Source organism: Atractosteus spatula, chromosome 4, assembly GCF_055471065.1.
Source record: "Atractosteus spatula isolate fAtrSpa1 chromosome 4, fAtrSpa1.hap1, whole genome shotgun sequence".
Taxonomy (NCBI): Eukaryota; Metazoa; Chordata; class Actinopteri; order Semionotiformes; family Lepisosteidae; genus Atractosteus; species Atractosteus spatula.
This window is the reverse complement of record NC_142709.1, coordinates 12,268,367-12,295,195: the sequence shown is the minus strand read 5'-3', so window position 1 is coordinate 12,295,195 and position 26,829 is coordinate 12,268,367. Positions and strand designations below refer to the sequence as shown.

The 26,829-nt window shown below is 35.9% G+C and overlaps 1 protein-coding gene across 1 annotated transcript in view; it reads left to right on the top strand.

Annotated features, from left to right (window-relative positions):
* oca2 (oculocutaneous albinism II) overlaps positions 1-14,930 on the top strand; it is a 133,091-nt gene extending 118,161 nt beyond the window's left edge. The window contains exon 24 of the mRNA XM_088913271.1: positions 14,740-14,930. Within this exon, the coding sequence (XP_088769397.1) occupies positions 14,740-14,827 (88 nt within the window). The 3' untranslated portion in view covers positions 14,828-14,930. The remainder of the gene's footprint in view (positions 1-14,739) is intronic.
* The last annotated feature ends 11,899 nt before the right edge of the window (positions 14,931-26,829 follow it).

Sequence of the window (26,829 nt, the reverse complement as noted above, 5' to 3'; positions counted from 1 at the left end):
TTATAGATGTATTGAGATTAGAGGTGCTGCATAAATTCCCATTCAGACACATTTACAGGTGTTTGGAAACTGTGAGCTTTTAAAGCTCAGTGGGTTAGAATTTTATTGGAGCAGCCATATAGGTTAGAGGGTAATGAAATAACATTGAAAATGTTAAATCTGGTCATTCCCAAAGAAAGTGCTTCCAGAGTAATAAAAACACCCTCACAATACCTTTTCTATGTGACTAATTCTGCACATAGCCTCTCAACTCTGAAGTAACTTACCAGGTCTTTTTTGTTGTAAACGGACAGAAAAAAATCATTGATCATCTTAGTCCATTTAGAAAATTGGTATAGCAATTTACAATTATGCTTCAATGATGTTGTAAAAGAACCACATTAGAATTCATTCTGGAGCTTTAATTTTAATTATCCCTTTAAATAACAAGACTAATCGTTGCATGGGACCAAGAATATTGGTTGATACTAATTCTTTGTCTATCCTGTAAGTTCACAGCAGTAGTTTGTTTCAATGGTTTGGGGTATATTATTGTGGTATAAATCTTATTCGTTAGTTGTATGTGAAGGAACTGCTGGGTTTCAGACTAAATTTAATTCAAGATAAAATGCTTCCTGTTGTTGGATTTTCCCATTTGCCTTTTGTAGGATCTGTGGAAGGACCACCAACTATTCCCTGAATCCTTTAACTGTAATATAACAATTTCCACCTGTCGTGACTGACAAAGTGATACTGTTGAAGTAAGGAATGAATTTGTTGTGCCAGCCTATCAGCGCAGCTGTGTAGTCCTCAGTGGCACCTCACATCACTTCTGAAATAGAATCGCACACAATCACACGATAAATAATTTCGTGCCTCTGTTCCTATTGAGCTCTATCTTGCTAAATGGAGCATGCCTTCCACTGAGAAATCTTTCTGGAATAATTATTTTCAAAGACCTGAAGAAATCTTGCCATTTAGCTCCTGTAGAATAGATAACAACAACAACAACAAAACAATATACGTCCTGTTAATCTTGGTCTACATTTTTAAATGTCACACATTTATTTTTGTTTTTAATGTTTAATCTAGTAGATGTTGTTACCTCCACCCTCCACTTTCATGATATATTAATTACTTTAATAGCACTGTTTCTTCTTACATTTTCATACCAGCTTTGAGAAAGTATATTTATCTGATTTCTATAAAATAATTGTGTAGATATACTAGTAAAATACAGAAACCTCAAGTGATTTAGTTTTATGTTGTTTCTATAAATGTTTAATTCTTTTTTTATTCTATTTCAATATTACAGAATAATATTATTATTCAACAAGCCTCACTGTATCACTTACTGTACATTATGTGTTTTTATTTAGAAACAATGAATAAAATCAACATCCTGACTATTTATTTTTAAATAACTTTAACAGCATAATGTACAGTACATAAAATGTAATGACATCATTTTCAGAAAGTTGTCAGGTCTCCAAAGACATGTTATTTGACACCCTAGCCCTCACATCATTATCTTCACAGTTAGTCTCACAAAATAAATGTTTTCTTTCACAATTTCAGTTTGTGTGTTTACATTGCTACTTTGTCTACCAAAACAGGAGACTAATGATCTGATGACCAGGGGAAATAACAGACTTTATATATATATGGCATTTTTTAGATAAAATAGAAACATCTCTTTAATATGGGATATAAGCCATCTTGCAAAAAAAAGCAGTGTAAAATCATATTTAAGTAGCAAAGAAACTTTAGGATTTTAGTAATCCATGATGTAAATAAGATCCACATGTTCATATAAAGTTCACTTCTAACAGAGTAGTAGTGTTTTAGTCGACTAAAATATAATTCATCTGTATAATTAGTGAATATGATTAGTAGTCAATATATTTAATATATGAATGCTTCATTGTGAATAATATATACACCACAAATGTATTATACTGTATATACTGTACAGTAGAGTAATTATATTTTAATTCATGTTTGGCTGATGCTTGTATCTAAAGCAACTTTAATTTGTACCCATTTATACAGCTGCTGAAGTGAAGCTCCTTGCTCCATGATATAAAAGTAGTGTCCCACTGGGGATTTGAACCCAAGACCTACGGTATGAGTCCAGAGCTATGATCATTACATCACACTGCTTCCTAACATCTTAAAGCATTAAACACTTTAAAAACATTATGGTAGGGGCTAATGTCCCATTTGTATATGATGGAGTGTGCATTGATTATAATAGATTTGAAATGGAATATGCAAAATGTGTCTACACTGATAAACATGGTTTCACACTTCTCTAAATGTCTGCATTAGTGGATACCAGTTGGTAAGATGATGGTAAACATGAGTAGTACTTATTAGTAGTATGTAATAAAACTAAAGATTTCTTTTGGTGATCATCTATCTACTGTATGTTAATTTTTTAGATTTAGAATCATCCACTTTTCTGAAAATGGGCTAAAGAGGAGTTAATTTCAAAGTGGTATTTTCCTGAATTATCTGAGAACACTAAGATCAAGCAAGAAACATTTTGACATTGTTTTTCCAGGCACAAAGCAATCGCTGTCAAATAACCAGTCATCTAGAATGTGATGAGGTTTGACTTTAGCCATAGATCAAGATTATATCAGGACTTACAAAGAAGTTCAATGGTCTCTAATTAAATCACAGCTGGAGCTTGCTAAGTAAAATTGGATTATCTGTCAAGGTGAACTGTTCTTCAATTTTGAATTTCTGAGTGTTCTTTTCTGCAGCTTTCACACTCTTACTGTACAAAACACATTTAATTGAAGAAGCGTTTTTTGAAGAAAGCTCTAAAGCATTAAGCTCCAGATTGAAGCTTGCAGGAACTTTCCACTTGTCTGTTATTAGATTTTTTGTGCCTGGTTCTGCATTGTGGATACTGAGCCTGAAGCCACAATGAAACATTTAAATGCAGGTAAGCAGCACACTGAAAAGCTAAATGCTCTTGTATTGACCTGTTCATCATCTAAGCACTACAGTATATTTAAATGAGCTTTTCCATTTCTTTAAATTATTTATGGATGCTTACAGTATAGACATTTTCTAAAATAAGGATTTTTTTTACAAACACGGATAATTTCTAGATATATATGGATTTTCATTAAGCAGAGAGAGCAGTGGCTGTGATAAAACTGAAAAGTGTGGTGTATTGTGTAATGAAATAGAGATTTTTTTATAAATTATGTAGAATTACAATGTCTGTGTCCTTTCATGCCAGTGCAGACAGCATGCTTGGTTATGATTGAAAATACTAGGCTACTAAGAAATCAAAAGAGATTATTTCAAGATGAATTGTGTGATATAATGTACTTTTCATAATTTTATCATTTCGTATCTAATTTAAATGTCTAACTTGCATGGGATGTAGTTTCTGGTGGTGATTAAAAGGCCATTATAACTGATGGAAATGACCCAGTTTCCATCTATTTTTAGAGCAGCTGTTCTGTCTCATTGTGTGGATGCTGGATAGGATAATATGTTCTGCTTTAATTAAAAAAGGTTGCAGATTGATAACATCTTTGGTAAATTAATGATTGGTTTCATTTGGGAAAAGGTCTTGACTGTGAGGGTCTTTGGCATAAGTATTGCTCTGTACATTAATAAGGTTATCCCCTTGAATCTTGCTTTCACTTAAATGTATTTACAGGATCTTAACAGTGCTGATTTCATCTTTAGATTGCATTATGTTGGTTTGCAGGGCCTATAAATGTCTCTAGATGTCATTTAATTATTCTAATACTTTTTGGAGCTTCAGTGTAGCATATGAAATTAAGGCATGATTTCTTTGGAATTCATCCTTTCACCAGGACATAGAGTCAAGTTAAGAGATTCTGAATTACTGTAGATGGAACTGTAAACTAGACAGAATTCAGGAATGGCATTTAAGTTGGTGTAACTCTTAATTTACTGTAATTATAATGCAATTCCATTTGTTGTTACAACTGAATCTGGACCTATTGCTGTACTGGCAATTATGCCATGAAATTGATATAATTGGGCAGCACAGTGGTGCAGTGTTTAACATTGCTGCCTCAGAGTGCTGGGGCCCCGGGTTCAATTTGTGGGGTCTCGTCTGCACGGAGGAATATGTTCCCCCTGTGCTCATATGGGTTTCCAGAGACATGCTGGTACTGTAGGTTAATTGGCTTCTATAAAAATTGTCCCTGGTGCGAGCGTGTGAGTGCTGTTGTTTGTGTGCAGTGCTATGGACTGGCATCTCATCGGTGGTGAATCCCTCCTTGCGCCAATTGTTGCCAGGTTAGGGTCGGGCTCCCCCTCACGACCCTGTATTGGATGAGTGGAATTTGTACAATTGATATAGCTAGAGTTCAGTTAAAACCTTATGTGACATACACCTTTAGACTTTCTTAACTCAGTTTCAGATTCTGGCAATATCCTGTTTTGTCGGTTTCCAGATACGTATACACAGTTTTTTAAAGAGAATATTTGACATAAAATTTTGGAAACGCGAACTGGGTAAAGGAGTCTAAATGGCAGCAAAAACTGCAAAGAATTATCAAAAATGAAAAAACGATTTTGTGGGGTCTGACCACAAAACCTTTTGCCTCATGTTTGCAGTCTCACTTACTGCAAGTGCTTTCTTGACAACTCCATGCGAGATAATAATAATAATAATTGCTTACACTTATATAGCGCTTTTCTGGACACTCCACTCAAAGCGCTTTACAGGTAATGGGGACTCCCCTCCACCTCCATCAATGTGCAGCCCCACCTGGATGATGCGACGGCAGCCATAGTGCACCAGAACGCTCTACACACATCAGCTATCAGTGGGGAGGAGAGCAGAGTGATGAAGCCAGTTTATAGATGGGGATTATTAGGAGGCCATGATTGGTAAGGGCCAATGGGATATTTGGCCAGGACGCCGGGGTTACACCCCTACTCTTTTCGAGAAATGCCCTGGGATTTTTAATGACCAGAGAGTCAGAACCTTGGTTTTACATCTCATCCGAAGGACGGCGCCTGTTTACAGTATAGTGTCCCCGTCACTATACTGGGGCATTAGGACCCACATGGACCGCAGGGTGAGCACCCCCTGCTGGCTCCACTAACACCTCTTCCTCTGCTAAAGTATTTTGGTTTTTGATTTTTCTTTGCAGTTTTTGCCCATATTCAACTTATTCCACCTACAGTATAAAAGTGTTTGGTTTAAGCATTCAAGTTTTGATTAAACATATTCACTGTAAAGAAATGCGCATATATCATTTATAATTTATCCAAATTGCACTTCATTGGAAGGGGGATTACTTTTGCAAGACACTGTAAATATGAACTGCAAACTAGTTATTCACAGCTCAATGTTGCATTTGCATTATAATTTACATTTGCATTCCACATCTGTGAGAGTTCCCAGGGGCATAGAGTCTCAGGTTCTAGCAAAAGCAATGGTATTGCTATTGCTATTGCTAATGAGACGATCCTCATTTGTTAGTACAAATGAAAGTAATATAAATGCATCTATAATTGATCTTGTTGCTGTATTTACACGAAATAAATGAAGGTAAATAAAATATATTAGTGTTAGATTATGCTGTTATTTTTTTTAATTTTGTTTTTCTCTTCTGTTATGTAACTTAATTTGTTTTATCTTTTCATTCTTTTTATAACTTTTTTAAACCTTAGGTTTTTAATGTCCCTATTTTCCTTCCAAAAGAGAATTAACTCTGCATTGTGGATTTTCACTTTTTACTGTGTTCTTCATTATTATTATTGTTGTTTTTGTGTTTGTTGTATGTCACTCAAGGTAAAATATCTAAAATTTGCTTTGTTCTTTCATCACATAACTTGGGTAACAACTTACCTGAAGTCATGTACAAACCTTTGGAATGATGTTATCAAAGGATTTTATCCTCTTCCAAATCTCCTTTGAAAATAACTCTTGGCATTCATTTATTTTGCTGAGCTAGACTTCATTAATGATTGGTGATTAGTTTTTATTGGGTACATGAAAGACCAGCAGATTTCCAACTCTTTATTGCATAAACATACATGTTTATGGCTAAATAAATATTTAAATCAGCCATTTTTACATAAAAATATATACCTGAAGAATTTCCAAAAGCAATAAGCAATTCTATTACATTACATTTACAGTGCTTTTAATTTAACTAATTGCCTGCACATAATTTTAAAAATGTCCTTGAATGATACAATAAAATATGATTAATCGATATACTGTATATATTGGGCTTATTCTGCTTACTACATGGAAATTAAATCAAATATAAACACTTGGATTCACAAATACACACCAAGCTTCTAAAAAAACCTTTTTGTATTTTCCCAAAGACTGCTACAGCTAAAAGGCTTTTAGAAAGAACATTTCTAAATGGGTTTTTAAGAGTGTTCTGATTCAGCAAATCTTGCATAAAGAGGCTGAGAGTGAATCACTAAAGCAGAGCTAAACCATCCCATTTCTCAGGAAATGAAAAGTTTGAAATGAACATGATCAGCTATTAATTGGAACTTGGAGCTGCGCTGAGCTTATTGCTTTTCAGTGACACATGAAGAGAGAACTCATTTATACTCATACAGTGTAAAAAGAGGAGATAGGTGGTTGTTCAAATCCTAGTTATGAATACTGGACAATGGTCTCTTTAGGATTGGGAAATCCTAATTTTGGGTTTTGTTTCACTATCCTAAAGAATATACCTAATTCTGTAGCTGAATTAACAATGATTAAATAATGGAATACACTAGTCGAATGACTGCAGATTCAGAATAAGTATTAGACATTGTTAGATGTATTGCAAACATTTTGAGTATGATGTAATGTTTGTAAACATGCTTCAAAATACAAAACTCAAGAGTCTCAAATCTGAGACTTTGTCGTTTTGAAACAAATGTATAGTATGTTTCATATGGTGTATTCAACTGTAATGCCATTGCATACAACTTTGGATTGGATTCCCAATCCTGGTCCTGGGAACCCCTGCTGCTGCTGCATTGCAGGCGAACATTTTATTTAAATGAATCCCGAATTGAACTAAGTTGCTTGGTTAAAAATGTTGCAGCTATCCTGCACTTTTAAGTATAGGCACTCTCTAGATTATAAACCAAACGTTCAGTCTTCTCCTTTACTTCCATCGGCTTTTTGGTTTTGGCTTTTTTTTGTGTGTCATTTTCAGCATCTATTTGCTGGTATGAATTTTCCTCCTCCTGTGGCAGAACACACTCTTTTTAAATTTTACTCACACTCTTCTTTCGCTCACTGTTTTGCTGTCGGAGTAGTTGAAGACTATGGGTCACATACTTGTACCTTTCAGCAGGACTCTCTTCCTCCAGCCCGCAGATGTGGGCCTTCTCCATTCCCAAAACACCAATAAAAAATAGTTCCTGGTTCATACTGCAGGCTTGATCTTCTCCCTTGTTTACTGGTCTTCTGAGGCTTCTGGGAACTATAGTTTTTCCCTGACTCTTCCTGGAATAGAATAAAATGTATTTCTGCCCTGTTTGCGCTGTTTCTGTGTTTGCCTGTGTTATTATTTTTTGGTGGGAAAATGTAACAGAGAAGAAATCAGAGGGCTGGTTTCCCTTTGGTTCTAAAGTCCTTAGTTAGACTTCTTGTCCCCTCAGCCTGTCATCCTGTCTCCCATCTTCCTCATCTCTCTAAAATGCTCAAGCAGTTGGTACAACACCAACTCGTTGCTTTTTTCTTCCAGCGTGTTCTGCTTGAGCCTATACTGTATGACTTTTATTTGGCAAACTCAAGAGCAACTGCTCTCCTCTCCTTTCCCATCACTCGGGTTATGCTTTCTCCCTCACCTCTGCGTTAATCATTTTTTGATAATCCTCTCTTCCGCCTTTGACTTCATGAATCAGTTTGTTCTCGTCAACGTGTGCTGACACAGGAATGTCTGGCGTTGCTTGTGGTTTGTTCTTCTACCACCTGACTTGTCACACAAACCAGTTCTCAGTCTCTTCCCCTTAAACTCTCTCCACTGTTTTGCTTTCCAGCATCTGTCCTGTGTCCACTACTTCTCCATATACAGTATATCCACTCCTGGACCCCTCTCATTACTTCCCACAGCTTTTTCCTTTGGTGATTTTGTCACCCACTTTAGTCATGTTCTCCTGGATGCACTCCCATAGTTGTTACGGTACTTTAAATGATACAATTTTAACCTAACACTTTTCCCTTCCACTTCCCCCTCTGTGGACCTTTCCATCTGTTTTCTGCGTGACTCCTCCCTACCCCTCTCCTCTGTGTCACACTTGACTACTCCCTCTCCTACATCAAAAACATCTTTTCCCTGGCAGTCTCCTGTTGTTCTTCTGAAAAAAACGTCTGCAGAACCTGCCCCTTCCTTGCCAGCTATTCTACAAAATCTGTACTTTCCTGCCAAGATTACTGTTACTCCCTTTCACTTGGCCTCTCTGCTGATGCCATCTATCAGGTTGGTGTACCTCCACATATTACAAGTGCACTTTTAGATTATCCTCAGCAGCAGTAACAGTTTTGTTTTTGTTACGGTGACAGTGTTTATTTTGATGTGAAACTGCAATTATGCAGCCTGGTAACAATGTATGGATACCTTTAGATTAATGGATTTTTTGTGTCCATACAGTATTTGATGCTATGCAGAAAACATCTTTCAGTGCTGCCTCCGAACTGTATTATCTTTTCTTTCAGGTTTATCATGCATTTGATAGTTCTATGTCCATCAATCAGTTGCTGGCTTTTTGTGGATTGCAGTGATTAGGGCTAGATGAACCCTGAATGCCCTATAGACGTTATGTGACCATATTTCTGCAAATTCACTCTTTCCCGCTTAGGAGAGTAACTGTTGCAATTTGATTAACACTGGTGAATCCCTCTTCCTTTCATAATGTAACCTAACTACCACTTCTTTCAGTGCACCTTTTCGCACTTTTTGTCACTTAATACTCACAGATTTTAATTTAAATTTAATCTAAAATATTCTGCAGACAAATAACAGCCTGTCATAATGTCATGCTCAAACAAGTTAGCATTGCCACATCAACAGTTAAGAATGAACTGCTTACCTTCTCTCAGGTATTTTGATGTAACAGATCAAAATAAAAATACCAATAGATCTCTATTGGAGGTCTGCAATTGTAATGATTATTTTAAGTTATAATGTGAAAGATGTTTCTACTGCATCTGCTGAAGCAAACATTGCCTTTTGTCTGTTTCGAGGAATAGTTGTATTTACTATTTAATTTTTGAGCGTTCACTGTTTTTAATGTGTTTAGTTATGCATGATTACTAAATATTGAATATCACATATAAACACATTTTTAAATTTTTATAATTTTAACACTAGTTTATTGATCAAGGCTACAGTATAAAGTGCATCACAGACATTTCTCTATGGAAACTAGTTATTAAAAATTAACAAATTATTAATATAACTTTGTTATAATATTTATTTTAGTAATTTAATTAGATATACTCATTTCAAATTAAAATAGCAAATAATATTTAATAAGGTCTCTACTTTCTGATTTAAGATATACATAGTTATAGTACATATACTGTATCAAATGGTATAATAGGCAGGACCTGGAGAATTTTGTTCCCACTTAACCAGTTGATTCTCTGTTCATAGCATTTATTTGTGAACACATTCGAAATTTGAACCCCAGTATGTTTTATTTGTATAAATTAAGGGATTTATAAGCATTTTAAATCACAGAAACACAAAATTAAAGAAACATGGTGGACAAATTTGGCTGTGATGTGGATTTTCATATACAGGATGAGAAGTTAAACTCACAATCAATTTCTAAGACATGAGTTAGTATAAACTGCAATACTGTAACTGTTGATATACTGTACTGCTCCATAAGCTCCATTTGGGATTCCTTCAGGTGGATCTTCCTCCAGGTACTGTCTGTCTCACTTTCTGTACAGTTTTGCAACTATCTACAATATATATTCTGTATATATAAGACTTTTCCACAGCTGAAATGTTACTGTCTGTCTCTTTTCTTTTCCTTTCAGCAGGGAATAAACCTTTACCTACCTGTTCCCATGCAGGAAATAGGCAGACTGGAAATTTGGTGGAGAGAGATGGCTAATGGGAGCACAGCCTACTGTGAGGTGTAAGACTGAACTATATGAGGCTGAAAATTAGATTACAGAGCTTGCTGAGTGCTACTAGTTGTAAAATAATTGTAATCCATCATGTTGTGCTGGAACTACTGTAGGATAGATGATTGTCCATTGTCTTGGGTTTTGAACATGACAATGAGATAAACGTTCTGCATCCTGAACTCCAGAGAAAGGAAGTGGTCAGAATGCTACTGCTTATGAATTCAACCTTTAGAAATTGCTTTACCCTGCTAGAGTATGCTGGATGAAAATATCGACTTTTCAATTTTACAAAGGGCAATTCTTCCTATTGTTATGTTTTTGTTGTCTAAGACCTCTAACAAGCAGCTAGTACAGCTGAATTGCTATACTTATACACTGTGGATACTCTATTTAAACAAGTATTTGTGCTCATCAATCACTCTTTTCTAGTTACTACACCTCTTTTCGTCCCCATGTCAACTTTTTATAAATCTCTGAAAACATGCTCCTGAAATAACTAACTTTCAAGCGATGGTAGTATATATTTAAAATATTAACTCTAAATCAGAACTGAAGATTGAATCTATTATAATTAACTCTAAATTGTAGCTTGCAGTGCTGAGCTTGTTTATTTCCCAAAACACGACTGGCCACTGCATTTACATTAGCTTGACTTGGCTATTAGACTAATGTGTATTCAAACCAAATTTCACAGTGTACTGTATTTATTTGGCACAAAAACATCTCAAATACATAATGCTTAGAGATTTAATCTAAAGTAATGTTTTGTATAAGGAATTAATACTATATGAACATTGTACAGTTACTGTGATAACTGTGATAAGCATCTGCAATAATTGTTTTGGTAGGAAAAAAATACTCCATTGGTAGGACTAATAAACGTTAATGAAAAAAACAGCTGATACTGTCAGTAAGATACTCTCTTCATAAAGGATATTCTTATTGTTCCTCAAGGACATGAGTGAAGTAGTCCTGATGATTAAAAAATACAGTACAGTATATCCTGATTACTACTGATTTTAGTTTTTTTTTAATGTATATTGCAATTAGGTAGATAGGGGGGTACCTTTTCAGAAAGAAAATTAAACATTTATTTTTTATCACTTTTGCTACCTGCCATCCAAAAACTTTTTTTTTATTTAACCACCTTTTTGCTCACAGCAAAAGAGGGATAAGGGATGAGGGAGAGAAGGTTATCTTCCAAAATCGCCACCCATCCAGGTAGTTTTCTCACAGTAACTGGAAAGGATTCATCTTAGGCTGTGTTCAGCTGTACTGGACAGCTATAGGAGTAACTGGGCAATGTAAATCAAATCAGTCCCATGGTATTTTCTGGTCATTTTCAAGTAGGCAGATTGCAGAAGGAAGTTTGAAAAGTGTCCCCTTCTTTTGCTAAAATAATGTAGAGTATTGTATATTGGTTGGAAGCTGAAGTTTAAAATAAGCCAATGATTAGCTCTCAAGGTACATTCTGGTTCATTATTTTTTATGGCTAAATTGAATGTAAAAACTCTTTCCAAGAAAACTAAAAACCAGACACATTATATATTCTTTCCTCTTATTAATGGAAAACAAGTATTTGAAAGCTGACTAATGCATGATCTTAATTAGATAATGAAGATGACCTTTACAGCATCAGGTGTCTAATAAATGGTTCTGTTTTCACTTGTTGAATGATTATGGTCTTCTTTAATACTGAATTTATTTTGCTCTCATTATAAGGACAATCTTCTTCAAGATTTCTATTAACCCATGATTAAAGTTTACTGCTCAAAATATACCCTTTTACACCACTTGTCACACGTGGCTGATGGTGTACATAAAGGAACCTCCTGAATGTATGATCATGTGTATCCTGCTAAGCATAGCACAATCCACTGAACTGCATGCTGATTGCTAAAGTACCTTTTAGTTGTGTGGTTACTCATTATAGAGTGAAGCTGTGAATTTAGTGTGCAAGACAGTAACCAAATAACCTTTCTGTGTATTCTAGCACCTACAGTATAGAACTAAGCAGTTTTGAACTATAACATAATATTTAGTCTGTATGTTTTTGTCTGTCTTTTTCTCGTAGTGCCCTTTTAGTTGCTAGCATCTCATCTTTACAAGTGCCGGTAATTTGTTTCTGTGATTCCCTTAAAACAAGCATCGAGGATTTTAAATGCTTGCTCAGGCAAAAAAAAATTAAATGTTGTTATCATCATATTTCCTAAGGCAAAGCAGAGAAATTGCAATGGATTCAGTAAAGGAAAAGACATCCTGTGCAGTGTGACAGAATTTTCAGATTAGAGTGCTACACAGCACTGATTACACTTGTAATGCTTTAGGGTGGATTATAAATGTTTTAGAATCAAGCAGATAAAGCACTTTAATGTCAGAGGGACTCATACTATACAGTGAACGTTAAATCTAGCAAAGCTGCTTAAATTGTGTTGCTGTGTAGAAAGTTCTGAGTTCACTTTAATGCATGCTTAATGTTGTTTGAATAGCTCTATAACGTAGAGTGAGAAAATTACTTTTAAGGTTTGTTCTTCATCAAAGCCCATGGGCCTTTTAGTTTTAAAAACTGTGCCTCACTCATAATAAGTCCAGATGAATTACAATAATGTATTCTGGGTGACAAGAGTGTAATATCTGGAAATGCTTGAAATACACTTCCAGGCTTTGATTATAGCAACATAGCTTTCATGTCTTGAATGTCATCTCCTTGTTTTGTTTTGTTATAAGTAGTGTTTTAGTAACACACTGTAATAATCACTAAATGTTGAGTTACATCATCACTACAGTTGCTTTAGAACCAATGAAGAGATACAGCAGATGAAGAACAGAGCAAGCAATTGCGATTTGATTTCTAAAAAGTATAAACTAAGCCTGAGCCTTGTGTGGCCCAGGTGTATAGTGTTTAGCATTGCTGCCTGGCAGTGCTTGGGCCCTGGGTTCAGTTTCTGGGGTGCTATCTGCATGGAGTTTATACTGTATATTGTCCCCGTGTTCACATGGGTTTCCTCCAGAAGCTCCAGTTTCCTCCCACGGTTAAGAGACATACTGTACAGTACTAGCAGGTTAATTGGCTTTTCTAAGATTGTCTCTGGTGTGAGTGTGCATGTCTGTGTTTGTATGCGTGTGTGCCCTGCCACGGACTGGCATCCCATCCAGGGTGTATCCTGCCTTGCGCCCATTGCTTTCCAGATTAGGCTCCAGCTTCCCCTGCGACCATGTACTGGATAAAACAAAAATGGATACATGTAGAGCCTTTTGATCATCATTAGGAGTCCTGTTAAGCAACAAAGTATTTGTTCTAGTATGACCTTATTAGGCATGTGGAGCCAGTGCTTTATTACAATATGTAATAAAAACAGAAATTAGATGTATGCATTCTTCTTAAAATTACTAAATAAACTTTCACTGTCCACTGAATTCAAAGTGTACAAACTCAGTTTGCAGATACACAAATAACATTCATGCAAAATGTATTTTGATCAAACATTTATATTTATTATTGATTCTAAAGAAGTAAAAAAAAAAACTAAGGCAGTTCTTAACCTGGGATGCACTCACCCCTGGGGAGAGACATGCCTGGTTTTTTTAAAAGGTAAACTATTGAAACTACACCCACTTTGTATCATTAAGCCTAGGTATATTAAGATGAACTTAAAAAGTCTGTAATTGTTAACATTTTCAATGTTACCACAAAATTAAAATAAAAATATAATTAATCTCTTTCTTTCCATAGTTATGTTTCTTAGGTTTAAAGATAGACCTGCTTATTTTGACTGTACGATTGTGGATAAAGGTGTGAGAACACATTCTGAGAACAAAAGGGGAGGCAGGCTGTAGGGAAGCTTAAGAACCATTGCTTTAGGGATACAACCAAGTGCCTGCAAAGGTCTTCAACATATGCTGAAACATCATACACAAATTAACTAGATCATTAATAGTAGCTGATTAATAACAGAAAATAGAAATTAAGTGTATTGTATGACTTCTTCATATTATGGTGTGCAGAAGAAATATTTTCATATTGCCTCAATGTCTCTTATTGAATAACTGTAATAAAGCTCTTTGACTGTCATTTAACAATGAAACAATGAAAGTTTATGGCAGTATTATCTATGCTAGACTATATTGAATTCAATGTAACTACTGTCTCTACATCTTTGCTTAATGAACTAAAATTAGGCTACGAACTAGCCTTTAATCTTTTACTATTTGTCTGAGATAGCACCACTAAACAATGACAGTAATATCCTACCTCTTCCATATACTTAAACCAAAAAAAAACGTTGTTCTTGTTTCAGCCATATTTGTGATCATAAGAGCAATTATGGAAGGTTTTAGAAAACAAACTATGGACTGGGCATCAACTTGGCAAATTAATTGTAATGTTTACAAATGCAAAGTGATCCATGCTTTTGAATATCAGTATTTACAAATGTACATTCAATTTCAGTACTCTGAGGCCTGCAAATAGTAGTAGTAAGGGTAGAGGTGAGAGTATTGGGTGGGTGGGAAGCAGGTGAGTAATCCATGTGCAGTAGATATTGAATTAAATTTTCATTTAGATATGTTTCTATTTTTGCCGCACCTGAACTTGGTTCTGATGACAGCACCTGATGTTGGTATGATTTATGTTACAGGCTGGGATTTCCCATGATGCTCATGACCACGACAGTCGGTATGTTCTATCTCCTGGCCATTCACGTTGGACTTGGCTGGAACACCTAAGCCCACCTCACTCAAGGACCAAAGAAAACAGCCTGTGTGTTTTTCTTTTTGTGATATGCTTTCACAATCTCTGAAATAAAGGAGACTGATCCCCTGAGACAAATTGCAGCCCAATGTTCGATCACATTCCAGGTTTAATTGTACAATATACTGTACAAAGTAGTTGTGTGTTCTGGACAGCCAAGTCTTTATTTGTTCGTGTGTGTTGTATTCCACTTAACAACATAAGGGAAGAAATTACAATTTGTGCTACAAGCCTACACCATATTATATTTTTAGATACTACTCATTTAATTTTTTTAAGAACTGGGGTAGGTATCATCCCTTATGTAAGGTTGTGGCTTATATTTACCAGCAGGAACTAACAATTTGAATGTATTATTGTACTGATTTTAGGAAAGTTTTATTTTCACCTTAAACTGAAAATGTCAGCCACAAATATAGAAACTAGAACTATAACAAAACGTATATAAAAAAAAGTCATCTGGAGATGAGAACTCTCTTTACTTTTTGTTATAGGAACTTTTGGAAATCCATAAATTAATTTGAAGGCACCATAAAAAAGTACTGAAAGGGATTTATATTTGTCTTGTTTTAATTCAGTTCTTGAAAACATAAGAATTGATTTAGGTAATTTTGCCTAATTTTGATTCTTTACTCAGTTCTTTTTCTCTGGTGTCATGCATTACAGAATTCTCACTCATGATGTAGTCAAAGAACAACATTAACAATTTAGAGAAAATATTAAACAGAATAAGTCTTTAAAAAACTTTCTACACAAAGACTTTAAAAACAAATGAAATATTAGAAAAAGATGTGTTATACTCAGAAGCAGTTCTTTTTTAAAAATGTGATGTATCAGGGCTTCTGGTTTTCAACAAGAGTGCTGCTTGGGATGACTCATTCTTCCACTTGTCACCCACCTGGCTCTGCAGCTACGTGAATTTATCTGGTGTATTAGTTGATCTGTGGCTGTGTTTTTCTTCAAACTTCATTGCTCATGGGAGAATGTACTCCCTGAAGGCATAGAACCATGCTACCTCCAGAACCAGACAACCAGCCTTACCATTAGCTTTAAAAGGTTCTAGGGGAAGTTTTCATTTTCACACACACCAACTCCCTTTGGGATAATTGATAACCATAGCCTTTTTGGGGAGATTTATCAGTTTATGCACTGAGACAGCATCCTTTCCTCTAGGTTGCCTACATATAGCTACCCCTTATCATACCTCCATTTCTTGGGCATGCTCCCTTGGTACTGCTTCTCTTTGGGTTACAGCCTCATAGATACACACTCACTTGCCTGGCCAGTCACGGAGTCCTGAATCTCCAACACACCAAACCCTCTCCAGGATTTGTGCAAAACTTTATCCCCTTGCAGACGATAGAAAGATTGGCTGTCCTTGGCTCTTCTTTCCCTCAATACTTCTGTAACGCTGAGCCTAAATCTTGCAGGCTGATCCTGTTTGGCCTGTTGACACTTCTCAATGTCAAATGCGGTAGCAGTTGGGTTAGCTGTGACCATCCCTCACATCTTGACTGTAGCTTTGCCCAAACTAGCAGATGCAGATACCACTTCCACCAGAGAGCACCAACCTCTTTTTTCCTAACAGCAAACTAGAAAGTGAGTTTACTGGTGGTGGCTAAAGGTAATTGTCAGGAAAGCGAACTGTGCATTTACCCTCATGTATCTAATGCTCAGCTAACATTTTTCCCCCTGAAGGTTAGAGCAGTTCTTATACTGTCACTCTTTAATCCATGGAGTACTCATTGGGAAACCAAACTATGTTTTCCCCATGTTTTTTTAGCTATATCCATAAATACTCCCCAACTGAGAGACTAACCTTTAGCTTCCTCTTCGGTGCTGACTCTCACCACCCAAACAAGTGGTCATGACAGACTAATCTAACCAAGGCTGGTCTAACGGGGAGGCTCCTTTTCTTGAGTTCTTAAAGAGAAACACAATTAGAATCAAACACAGCAGAACACTTTGTTGCACCTATGTACAAATGTCCATACCTATTTTTCTTAAAACCATCTTTAAGCTGCCTTACAGACATCTACACCAACAAGACTGTTTAGAGTGACAGCTTCTCCATTAAACTTGAAAGAGTAACCTTTATAACATTGGTTAGATTTAAAGTAGAATGTTATTGGCATAACAGGTACAGTATTAAAACATTCTTTTTAGTGCTTTAACTCAATTTGGACTGACCAGTTGTGAAATAAAGTGATACTGTTCTTCCAATGTAAGTACACTGTACATGATCACAAACAATAAAACATTTAGCAAATGGCTTGTATATTTACTTCATTTTGCTTTTTAACACACTCAGAATGGTTTTTGCTATTGTTTTTTTTTCTACAGTATTTTAAAGCTAATCTTGGGTGAATTACTGGTGGAACTTTTAAAATTAAAATACATTTTGAAAAATCAAACGTTTACGATGCTAAGCTGATAAAACTGACGTTCTTTAAGAAAAGGTTTCAAAAAGGTTTTGAATTCTGGGTTGTTAGGAAAGCAAAGCAGACTGGAAATATAATATAAATCCAATTGTGACTGGTGCTTCAATACATTTTTGTATGCACTGAACTGCATAAGATGGCAAGATAATTCAGGTAACCCAGCAGAAATTAAACTGTCAAGAACAAAAGGAAAATTAATTAGATTTTATATGTTTTATACACCAAGCAAAAATGTATCCATAAAATCCATCCTATCTGCAGGGAAAGTACTGCAGCTGCATCGTGAAGCTGAAAACAACAGGGAAGAAGTACTTTAGTTCAGACTCCACAAGGAGGGTTTCATGGCTTCTAATAATAATTCAAGATAGAACTAACGACAGTTCACATCACTGCTTCAATAAAGCGTACGTAAATTGAGAATGCAACTTCTTTCTTCAATTGTCTACCATAAGTAATACTGTACATCTAAATGACTGGCATTTGTACAGAACAATAGGCTTCCTGATTCTAAGATCTTTGTGATGAACCAATAATTGTCAAGTTATTCTGTTGAAGTCAGAACAATGCAGAAGGTTTTTTTTCCCAGAACAGGAAGTAATAATTCCTTATGGTTGTGTAATGCTTTTCATCCAAACCTACCTACATAAATGGATGGACTATCTACAGTATGCAGCTTCATCTCATCTTTTCATATTAATATAATTATTTCTTCAACAGTGCATGTTTTCCCATATCTTAATTAAATCTTAACTCGGACCATCCAGTCCCATAAAATTGTTGGGAATAAGACAATACTTTTCTAGTGATCAAGGTTAAAGTAAGATGTCAATATTTAAAATAGGTTGACCGACTAGCATACTCAATATGTCTGATGAAAATTAACATGACATAATTCTTTTTGAAGTCAAACTAGATGTTCAGATATCATAGAAATATATCACACATACAGTAGTTCTACCAATTTATTCAAACTCTTTTTCAACATTTTGAAAATCAAGACTCCATCATGTGCATATATCTGTTTTAGACTGGATGTTTGTAAATTTTCACCAGGTAATTCATGACCATGTATAACCTACATAGAGTACCAGGAAACATACCTGCAATTAATCTCAGGAGGGACCGCCTCACGCACAGAGAGGTGTTATTTGAGCACATCTGATGGTGAAAGTCAATTTACTATAATCTGTGTAAAAACAGCCTTCATCATAAATTAGATTAATAAACTACTAGGAACTACTGTAGGTCAAGCATGACATGTCCAAAGACCTGCTTGCATAAGCCTCATCATGTCTCATGCTACCAAAATTACATTTGAACTGTAGTCTATAATATATTACTTTATCCAGCATTCACTTTCCGATATCTATCAATATCTATGAGCTGGCGTCCAGTTCTGCGTGTATCCAGCATAGCGCCCGTTGCTTGCTTGTATAGGCTCTGCAACACTATATTAGATAAAGCACTTAGAAACTGGATGGATGGATGGATGGATGGGAGAAGTCTTTCATAAGGACATGAGGATAGTTACATTCGAGAGGCCATTCGGCTGCTAAACTAGGTTTGGTAGTAATTAATTGATTCAAGGATCACATTTACTGTAGGTGTTTCTTGAATGAAGTCGAAGTACTGGCTTCAACAGTGCTGCATATTCTGAACTCCCACAAACCTTTGTGTAAAGAAATGCCTTCTATTCTTGTGTCTTCTGTACTTCAGTTTACCATATCAATGATCCTTAGCTTAGTTCTATTTGTTTCCATAATCATACATGTAATGGAAGTAAGGCTTATTGATCTACATTTACATGGTTTGGTTTTGTCACCCTTTTTATGGATGGGTGCTACATTAGCAATTTTACAGTCAATAAGTACTTACAGTAAGTGATTACTAGCTTTCTAATAGTGTATGAATAATACATATTTATGTCAGTACAGTTAAAGTATAATGCTTAAGTGCTCTTCAATGTTTATATTATTTAACAGCTTTATACAGTATTTATATTATTCCATAGATTTGTCTTTCTTCAGTGTAAGGCATGTTATTAACTTATTCCATGATAAATACAGTATATGAATTAAATATTAATTTAATACCTCAAATATTTCCTTTCAGTCATCAATACGTTTCCTATATTTCTTAGACACTGCATGTCTTTGTTGTTATTTGGTGCTGTGATGATGAAAAAGTATTTCTATTATTTTGTGGCTGCCATTGCAATATTGTATCTTGTGTCTTAGACCTTTTAATATCTGTTATTATATTCTTTTTAACTGTATTCTGTTTGTCTTTAATAATATCAATGCTTTCTTTCATGTTTTTTATATTGATTTACAGTAGTAAACTGCTTTCTGGGCTTTGATTTGCTTATGGGATGAATCTGCTCTGTGGTTCATGCAGGTGCGAAACATCCTGGAGTGGGGAGATCATAAACACGCTTATTTATAGGCAGGTCTAGGTAAAACAGACACCCCAAACAGCTGTAACTCAGAAAACCCTAAACACAAGCGTAAGCCAGTTGGTTAAGCTGCTTACCTACTACAAAATAAAAGCAGATGGTCCCTCTCAGAGACTCTTCCAAAACACAAAATTCAACATTTTACAAAGGTTACTTGCCTGATCAGTCACTTGTTTCCCTTTCTTAGTTGGGTGTGGTATCAGAGGATACTGTATTTCTCTGCAGATAACTAGAGGTTGAGCAGAGGAGACAGCAGATGTTGACCGTCTCCAGAAGCCTCAGTTTCTTGCTTTTTACACAGTCATGTGACTCCGGGCAAGGCCTTCCGCACAGCTTTCTGCAGAATATGCAGCAGTTCAGACAAGAGCTGTCAATTTGTCTGGGCCTACTGCCCCCACAGCAGGGTTCTGTACCTGTGTCACCCCATCTACTTCTCTAAAGCTACTGTATATCTTATACTTGCGTACTTCTCTCTTTTGCAATTGTAAACATGCATTTTGGACTCCATCTTAAGTACACTTCACAGCTATATTACAATGCACTTCTATAATGATTCTCTCATGACTATTGTCCTCACTCTATCCTGACTGTTATAAGACAGTTGATCAATAGAGACATTCCCTCTAATAGGTGTTCTTAAGAATGTAAGGAAAATTAAAAATCTCTCACAACAACCACTTCTTCGAGATACACGTCCGTTTGCATTATATTACACTTTTATAACTGCATTATGATTTCTATATGATGTTGGTGTTCTGTAGCATAGTCCTATTATGTTGACCTTTCAAATTATATTTTATAATTATTATATATATATAAATGACTCAATAGATTCTGAGCCAATTGATTCATTAAGGTTAGGTTCCTGTGAATGACTGCTCTTTGTGATGTATAGTGCTGCACATCCACCTCTTTATTTTTTCTGTCTCTTTGGAATGTTGTGTACCCACTAATGCTGTATTCATCCACATTGCTCTCTGCTGGCTCTGTTTCAGTGATTTCAATTACATCATAATTGCATGCTAATGAATTAACTTCTATTTCTTGCATTTTGTTTCTAATACTCCTGCCATTAAGGTATAAGCATTTAATTATCTTGTTCTTTGATGTTTTGTTTTTCCCTTGAGTTCTCATTTTGACTTTTCTCTTTTTGTGCCTGTCTTGCAGAAGTTCTTTGGATTTCAGCCCCTTCCATTCTTGTTTAAATGTTTTTTTTTCCTGTAGTTCCTGGTTTCCATTTAATTCTGATTACATCAGTACTGGTACCTACAAAAACATTTCTTGTAGCTGAAAAGGTTGAAGGTTTGTGTTAAGGGATTAACAGTTGTTTGCCTTTAAGTGTTGTGGGCATTACTTTAGAGAAAACCACTGATTTAGTCCTTCTCTTCAGTTTCCAAGGTCTATGTTTGTGTGGAAAACACACTGCTTATGCCAACGTTGTTTGTCACAGCCTGAACAGCACCTAGGTCTTCTCTTGCATCCCTTCCCTTTGTTAAGAGCCTTTCTAGCCTTTGGGTGATGTTTGCCACCTCAGCTGAAGGGGGACAGCAAATAGTGCCTGATTGATGTTGTTGAAAGTGATCCTGCTTTCCTGGGAGCTACTGCCTTGAGCTTCCAAGCACTGGCTACTTCCAGGTCCTGGAGTGAAGTAAATGTATATGGCAACCTGGGATATTAAGCTGTTAAAATAAAAGCTGTTTTATTTTATTTCCCTCCTTAACCTAATACCTTCTCTTCTCTGTCAAAAAATCTGAGCTGTTGCTCTGAAGATATGGGTTGTATACCACCATGCATATTGGATTCCCTCTTCATCCCATCCATCTCATGATCCAGTCTGAGTTTCTATAACATCATCTCCAGCACAAATCTCCAGATTTTGGGGAACGGAACCCCCAGTTACCAGCTCCAAAGCCGAGATCCCATTGCCGTAAAGCCTAGACAACCTGGCAAGGCAGCAACTTGTTTCATTCTCTTAGCCACAGTGTAAACATACCACAGACTGTACCACCATACCACTATACCAGAACTGAGACACCAAGCAGCACAACAACACACCACAGTGTGGACCCATGAGAGCAGTTCCATTATACTGGCCTCCTGTCAGCAGCTGCAGAAAACCCCCACAGGTTTTTATCTTACTATATTCTACACTAATTTTAACACTTGTAGGGATCAAGGGCCAAGCTGTGGAAGTCTATTGAACACACTAGTCCTAAAAACTTGCTTGTTATTTCTTCACCAAAAGACCCAGACTGTGACATCCTAGTGATTCTATTCACTGTTGTATACACAGCCTTTCAAAACATAGTGATCCCCTGGAAATACACACCTGTTAAGATGGATAACAGCACAGCCGCAGACTAAAATATGCAGCCTTGCGATTCTGCAGGTGTGCTTCAACAGATATAAATAGTAACAATTGTACACATATCTGGGAATCTTTGTTTCCTTGGTTTATTACTCTGTGGCTAAGGATCTTCGCCTGTGGCTGTTGCCGGTTTGTATCCCGCGCCCGGTAGAGGAATCCTACTCCGTTGGGCCCCTGCCCTGAGCGAGGCCCTTAACCCCAACTGCTCCAGGGGCGCTGTACAATGGCTGACCCTGCGCTCTGACCCCAAGCTTCTCTCCTGTCTGTGTGTCTCATGGAGAGCAAGTTGGGGTCTGCGAAAAGACAAATTCCTAATACAAGAAATTGTATATGGCTAATAAAGTGATCTTATTAAAATTGTGAACTTACACAGAGATTGTTTCTAATACATGTTATCTATACACTAGTGACATGTACAGGCAGCACTTTGAATTATTTTGAGTTTTTCTGTGATAAACAGCAGTGTACAAGTGCAATCAATTGATCTGATCATCAGGTTCCTTTAGGTAGGACCTACCCATGAATCTTTAGATGCAGTATACAGTACAGTACATGGGAGCTGTTGGCTGTAGGGAGAAATTTCCCTCCACAATTTCCACAATAATTAAAGAAAAACTAAAGGCAAGTATCCCGCAATTTAAAATTCTAATTTCAACATATAACAGAAAAATATACTTTCTATTCTCAGTTTTGAATGTTTTGTTAATTCTTATAAAGAGGAAACAAATCAAAAGTAGAATTAGTTTTTGAAAGAACTTGTAATAGAAGATTTGTTTATTTGATATAAAATCAGTCATGTTTAATTCACAGAGTATTGTATTTAAATGTTATCAAATCCATTTACATTAAACCATATAAAACACACAAATAAGCTGTTTTTGCATTGTACTGTAGTAAAACAGCACAAATTAAAAATAATACCTAGATTACATACTGCATCTACTGTATAATCAGTTTTAGTACTTTATGAGGTGCATTTAGTGACTAATTTCAAACTTTTCCATACCTGCTTTCTGGAATAATGACATATTTCAAACCCACACAGCATAGCCTCATCAAATCTTTCACTGCAGGCCAGCAGCAGAAGAAATGCTTTCCAGACACAACTCAGACAATTCTTTCCTGGCTGAGGCTAAAAAAAACACCAACAGTTATAATGCTGCCTTTGCGTTCTCGCTTTCTTCTCCATATGTTTGATATATTTGGTACTTATCATAGAACAGGATTTTGATAGATACTAGATAACTGATAAAAGTGTATGTTTACATGCACTGTATAATAAGCAAAGGAGCACTGACGGTGTATTAGTGCCTGTATGGAGTTCAAATTACAGCAACTGTTATTTATAAATATGTGTTATTTATAAATAATATTTTTTTCCAATTTGTTTTTTTTATCTTATAACATTAGAACTGTTGGACAATTCAACCCCCAAAAAGTATGTTATTCTTGATGGTGAGAATTCAATTAAATGACTAACGCTTGAATGTATTCATGTTTTTTTCTGAGTGTAATTAGTTATTTAAGAGATGCATCATTATCCCCATTTAAATATTAATTGCTGACACAGATTAACCGAGTCGAAGATGGCTGTGTCTTTTGAAAAAGAGCTTAAGATCAGTACACTCTTTAAATGAAAAAGCCATAGCCAAAACAAGAAAAGGTGGATATGTCTGACATTTGGAAGGGAAACTCATTTTGACAGGAAACCATTGAAATATCACTAAAAGAAAAAAAATAAAAAGGGACACTACAATATGAACTACACATCTGCTAGATACTTTTCTGCATGTAGAATTTACTGTAGCTGAAGGAGCAGAATTGAAAGTTTTTTTTTACCTAATCCATGACAACTGTGATAAGCTTTTGAATGTCCCTTGATTATTCATTTTGTGAGTTTCTTGATTACAATATTCAAAATCTCACTTTTCCCCTGATTATTTTTGATTATTACTTTTCCAACTGATTATTTTTGATGTTTGAAAACATGGTAATTTCAAAATACTGTAGCTCACAGGTTCCATCAAGTTTGATTTGCCCTGCTGCGGTCTTTTTTTATTACAGTATAATAAAGTTTTTTAAAATCATTTTTGGAAGGTGCTGTTCCTTTGGTTTCCTTTCTATCAGCTTCTTCCAGTATACCTACAGTAAAATGTGGTACATTGAAAGGATGGAGATAAGGACACAGATGTGTGCATATGTAGCCAGGGGCCTAGGTGGAGGCACAGGTGTGAGGGGTAGTGTCCTCGCACAGGCTGACAGTTAGTTCCCCACTACCAGTTCTACTGCAGTACTCTTGTCCTGTGTCATCCTGTAAAAATTTTTGGAAAGCCTTCCATGATATTTTCTAAATAAACCTTTAAATAAAGGGATCTCGTGCGAGTCCATTTTGATGCATTCCTGTTGACTTACTCTGGTTGTTTAGCCGCCTGTGCAGCGTGATGAAAATGCACCTACGAGTACTGTCAAGCCCTCCCTCTGTGATGTGTTCGTTAGTATGATGGAGAAGAAAGTGATGTGGATCGGCTTTCTTTCCCCTGCTCCTTGTTGCCAGAGTGGCATGATCCAAATCCAGACAACTGAAAATACACCTGTCTCACAATTCCAGTTCCAAGAGAACTGTATACAAAAGAGGCAGCCATCTGTCGCTCCAAGTGGGAAGAAAGAGTGATCAGTGCAGAACTGATTTATTTAACAGTGTTCTAGCATGTTCCACTATTTTGGCAACTGGTGTAATTAATACTATGGGAAACATTTGTGAATTTACCCCCTTTTAAATTTAGCTACCGAGGTATAACTAATTATGCCAATACAAAATCTTAGCCCAAAGTTAACTACATCTAATTTATACTAAAATCGAATTTCTGCCCAACCCCAGGGGAAAACCTACAGTGTTACTAGCCAGTGTCACCATCCTGCAAGTAGCACACAATTAAACACTAAACGATTGACACATGGCTTGTAATTCATTAGATTAAATTCAATCCGCAACACCTTTTTTTAGTCTTTTCAGAGCTGTTTAATAATTTAAGGCTGTCTGAGACTGTGTTGTAAGTTAGAAATGGGGAAAAAAAAGAATTAAAAATGAAAGAAATACTCCATTTAAGCTTTATCTGAATCATATCGAAAAAGTCTGAAATCGCGAATTCTTCTTTTTTATACAACCACCAAATTTGCAATTTTGAGTTGTTCCATGACGTAACTGTCCTTCAATGACTCTTATACCCACTCGGGAGGGAATGAGACATGCAGATCTAATCCTCCAACACAACCATCCAAAAAGCCATTTGTCATTTCTGACACATTGCAAGCTCCATAATGCTGCACAGGACAGTAGCACTGATTGCAGAATTGCAAAGCTGAGAGAGTCATGCCAGCCCTGCCCAGATGAAACTCAGCCTGCTGTGCATCACCATTAGAAGAATGCCGATCACAGCTGGGTAGTGATATGACCAGGACTTGGGCAGGTGATGTGTGAGGGATGCAGTTCAACCTGGATGTGTTAATTGATTGATACACACAGGCGCCTCATCAGATCAAAATATTAATGCCAATTCATACAGTACCTACCACGCTTAGTCTAACTATTCTGGATACTGTATTTGAATCATCAATGTGAAGCAAGAGGACAAACACGTTGCTAAGAAAATAAAAGCAAGTCAAATATGTCACATTGCACATTTTATTTTGGAATCTTCAGTTTTGCATTAATTACAGTTCTAGTTTGAAATCTACAAGTGTATTCATTTGGGTGAGATTAATCAGCACTTATTCATTGTCAACTGCTAGTATCAAAACATTAATTTCAAGTATGAATGTTCTATTGATGTGGCTTTTGCATTTTCTATTCTGATTTTGCCAAAAATAACTTAAAACAATAAAACGCTTAAAAGCCATCATATTATATATGACAATTTGGCATCATACAATGAACTTTATTAATAACTAAGTCCTAAGAGGGAGATTAAAATGACTGGAATACAGCCAATCTCTTTTGATAACAGCAGATGTTGCCTTTTGTGGTTGGAAGTGCAACTGAATAAATTAGAGGTTCCTTAGGAAATGGATCCTTTGAAATCTGAAAATAGTTTTTTTTTTTCTTAAAAGTAAATAGATATTTACATCATTCAGTGCATGTTTTCTATTTTAAACATCAATGTTAAAAAGCTTGCATTGGTGGTATGCTCCCATAAATCCACTGTGTTGTCTACAAGAGCAGAGGATGGAACTGTGCAAATGATTGAGATTACCATAATCCACATAATTTTAGACAACAATTTGGAGAATGGATTTAAACATATTTAAATGAAACGTATTCTTTGAAATCTTAGGAGGTATTGGCACATGATAGGATTTTTGTGTATGTAGTAGAATAAATGACTTGATTTAATTATTAGGCCATTCAGTTCATAAAGCAGGACACTTTTTATATCCTGCAAGTGAGTTAGACCTTTCAGCAGTGCTGAATGAAACCGAACCTCCCACTTTCAACTGTAGGCTTTAATAAGGGCTGCTCATTCTTCTCTGCTGTAACACAATGAACATTAGATTTATTCAAATAATTTTAAAAATAAGATTATAAAGTTAAATTCTTGGGTTTTATGTGGGTCCAGAAACAGACAAATTGACTACAAAACATTATATTAGGAGTATGAGTATTGCATCTACCACCTAATCCTTTAGAAATACAGCTCTTAGGCCCATGAAGAGTCT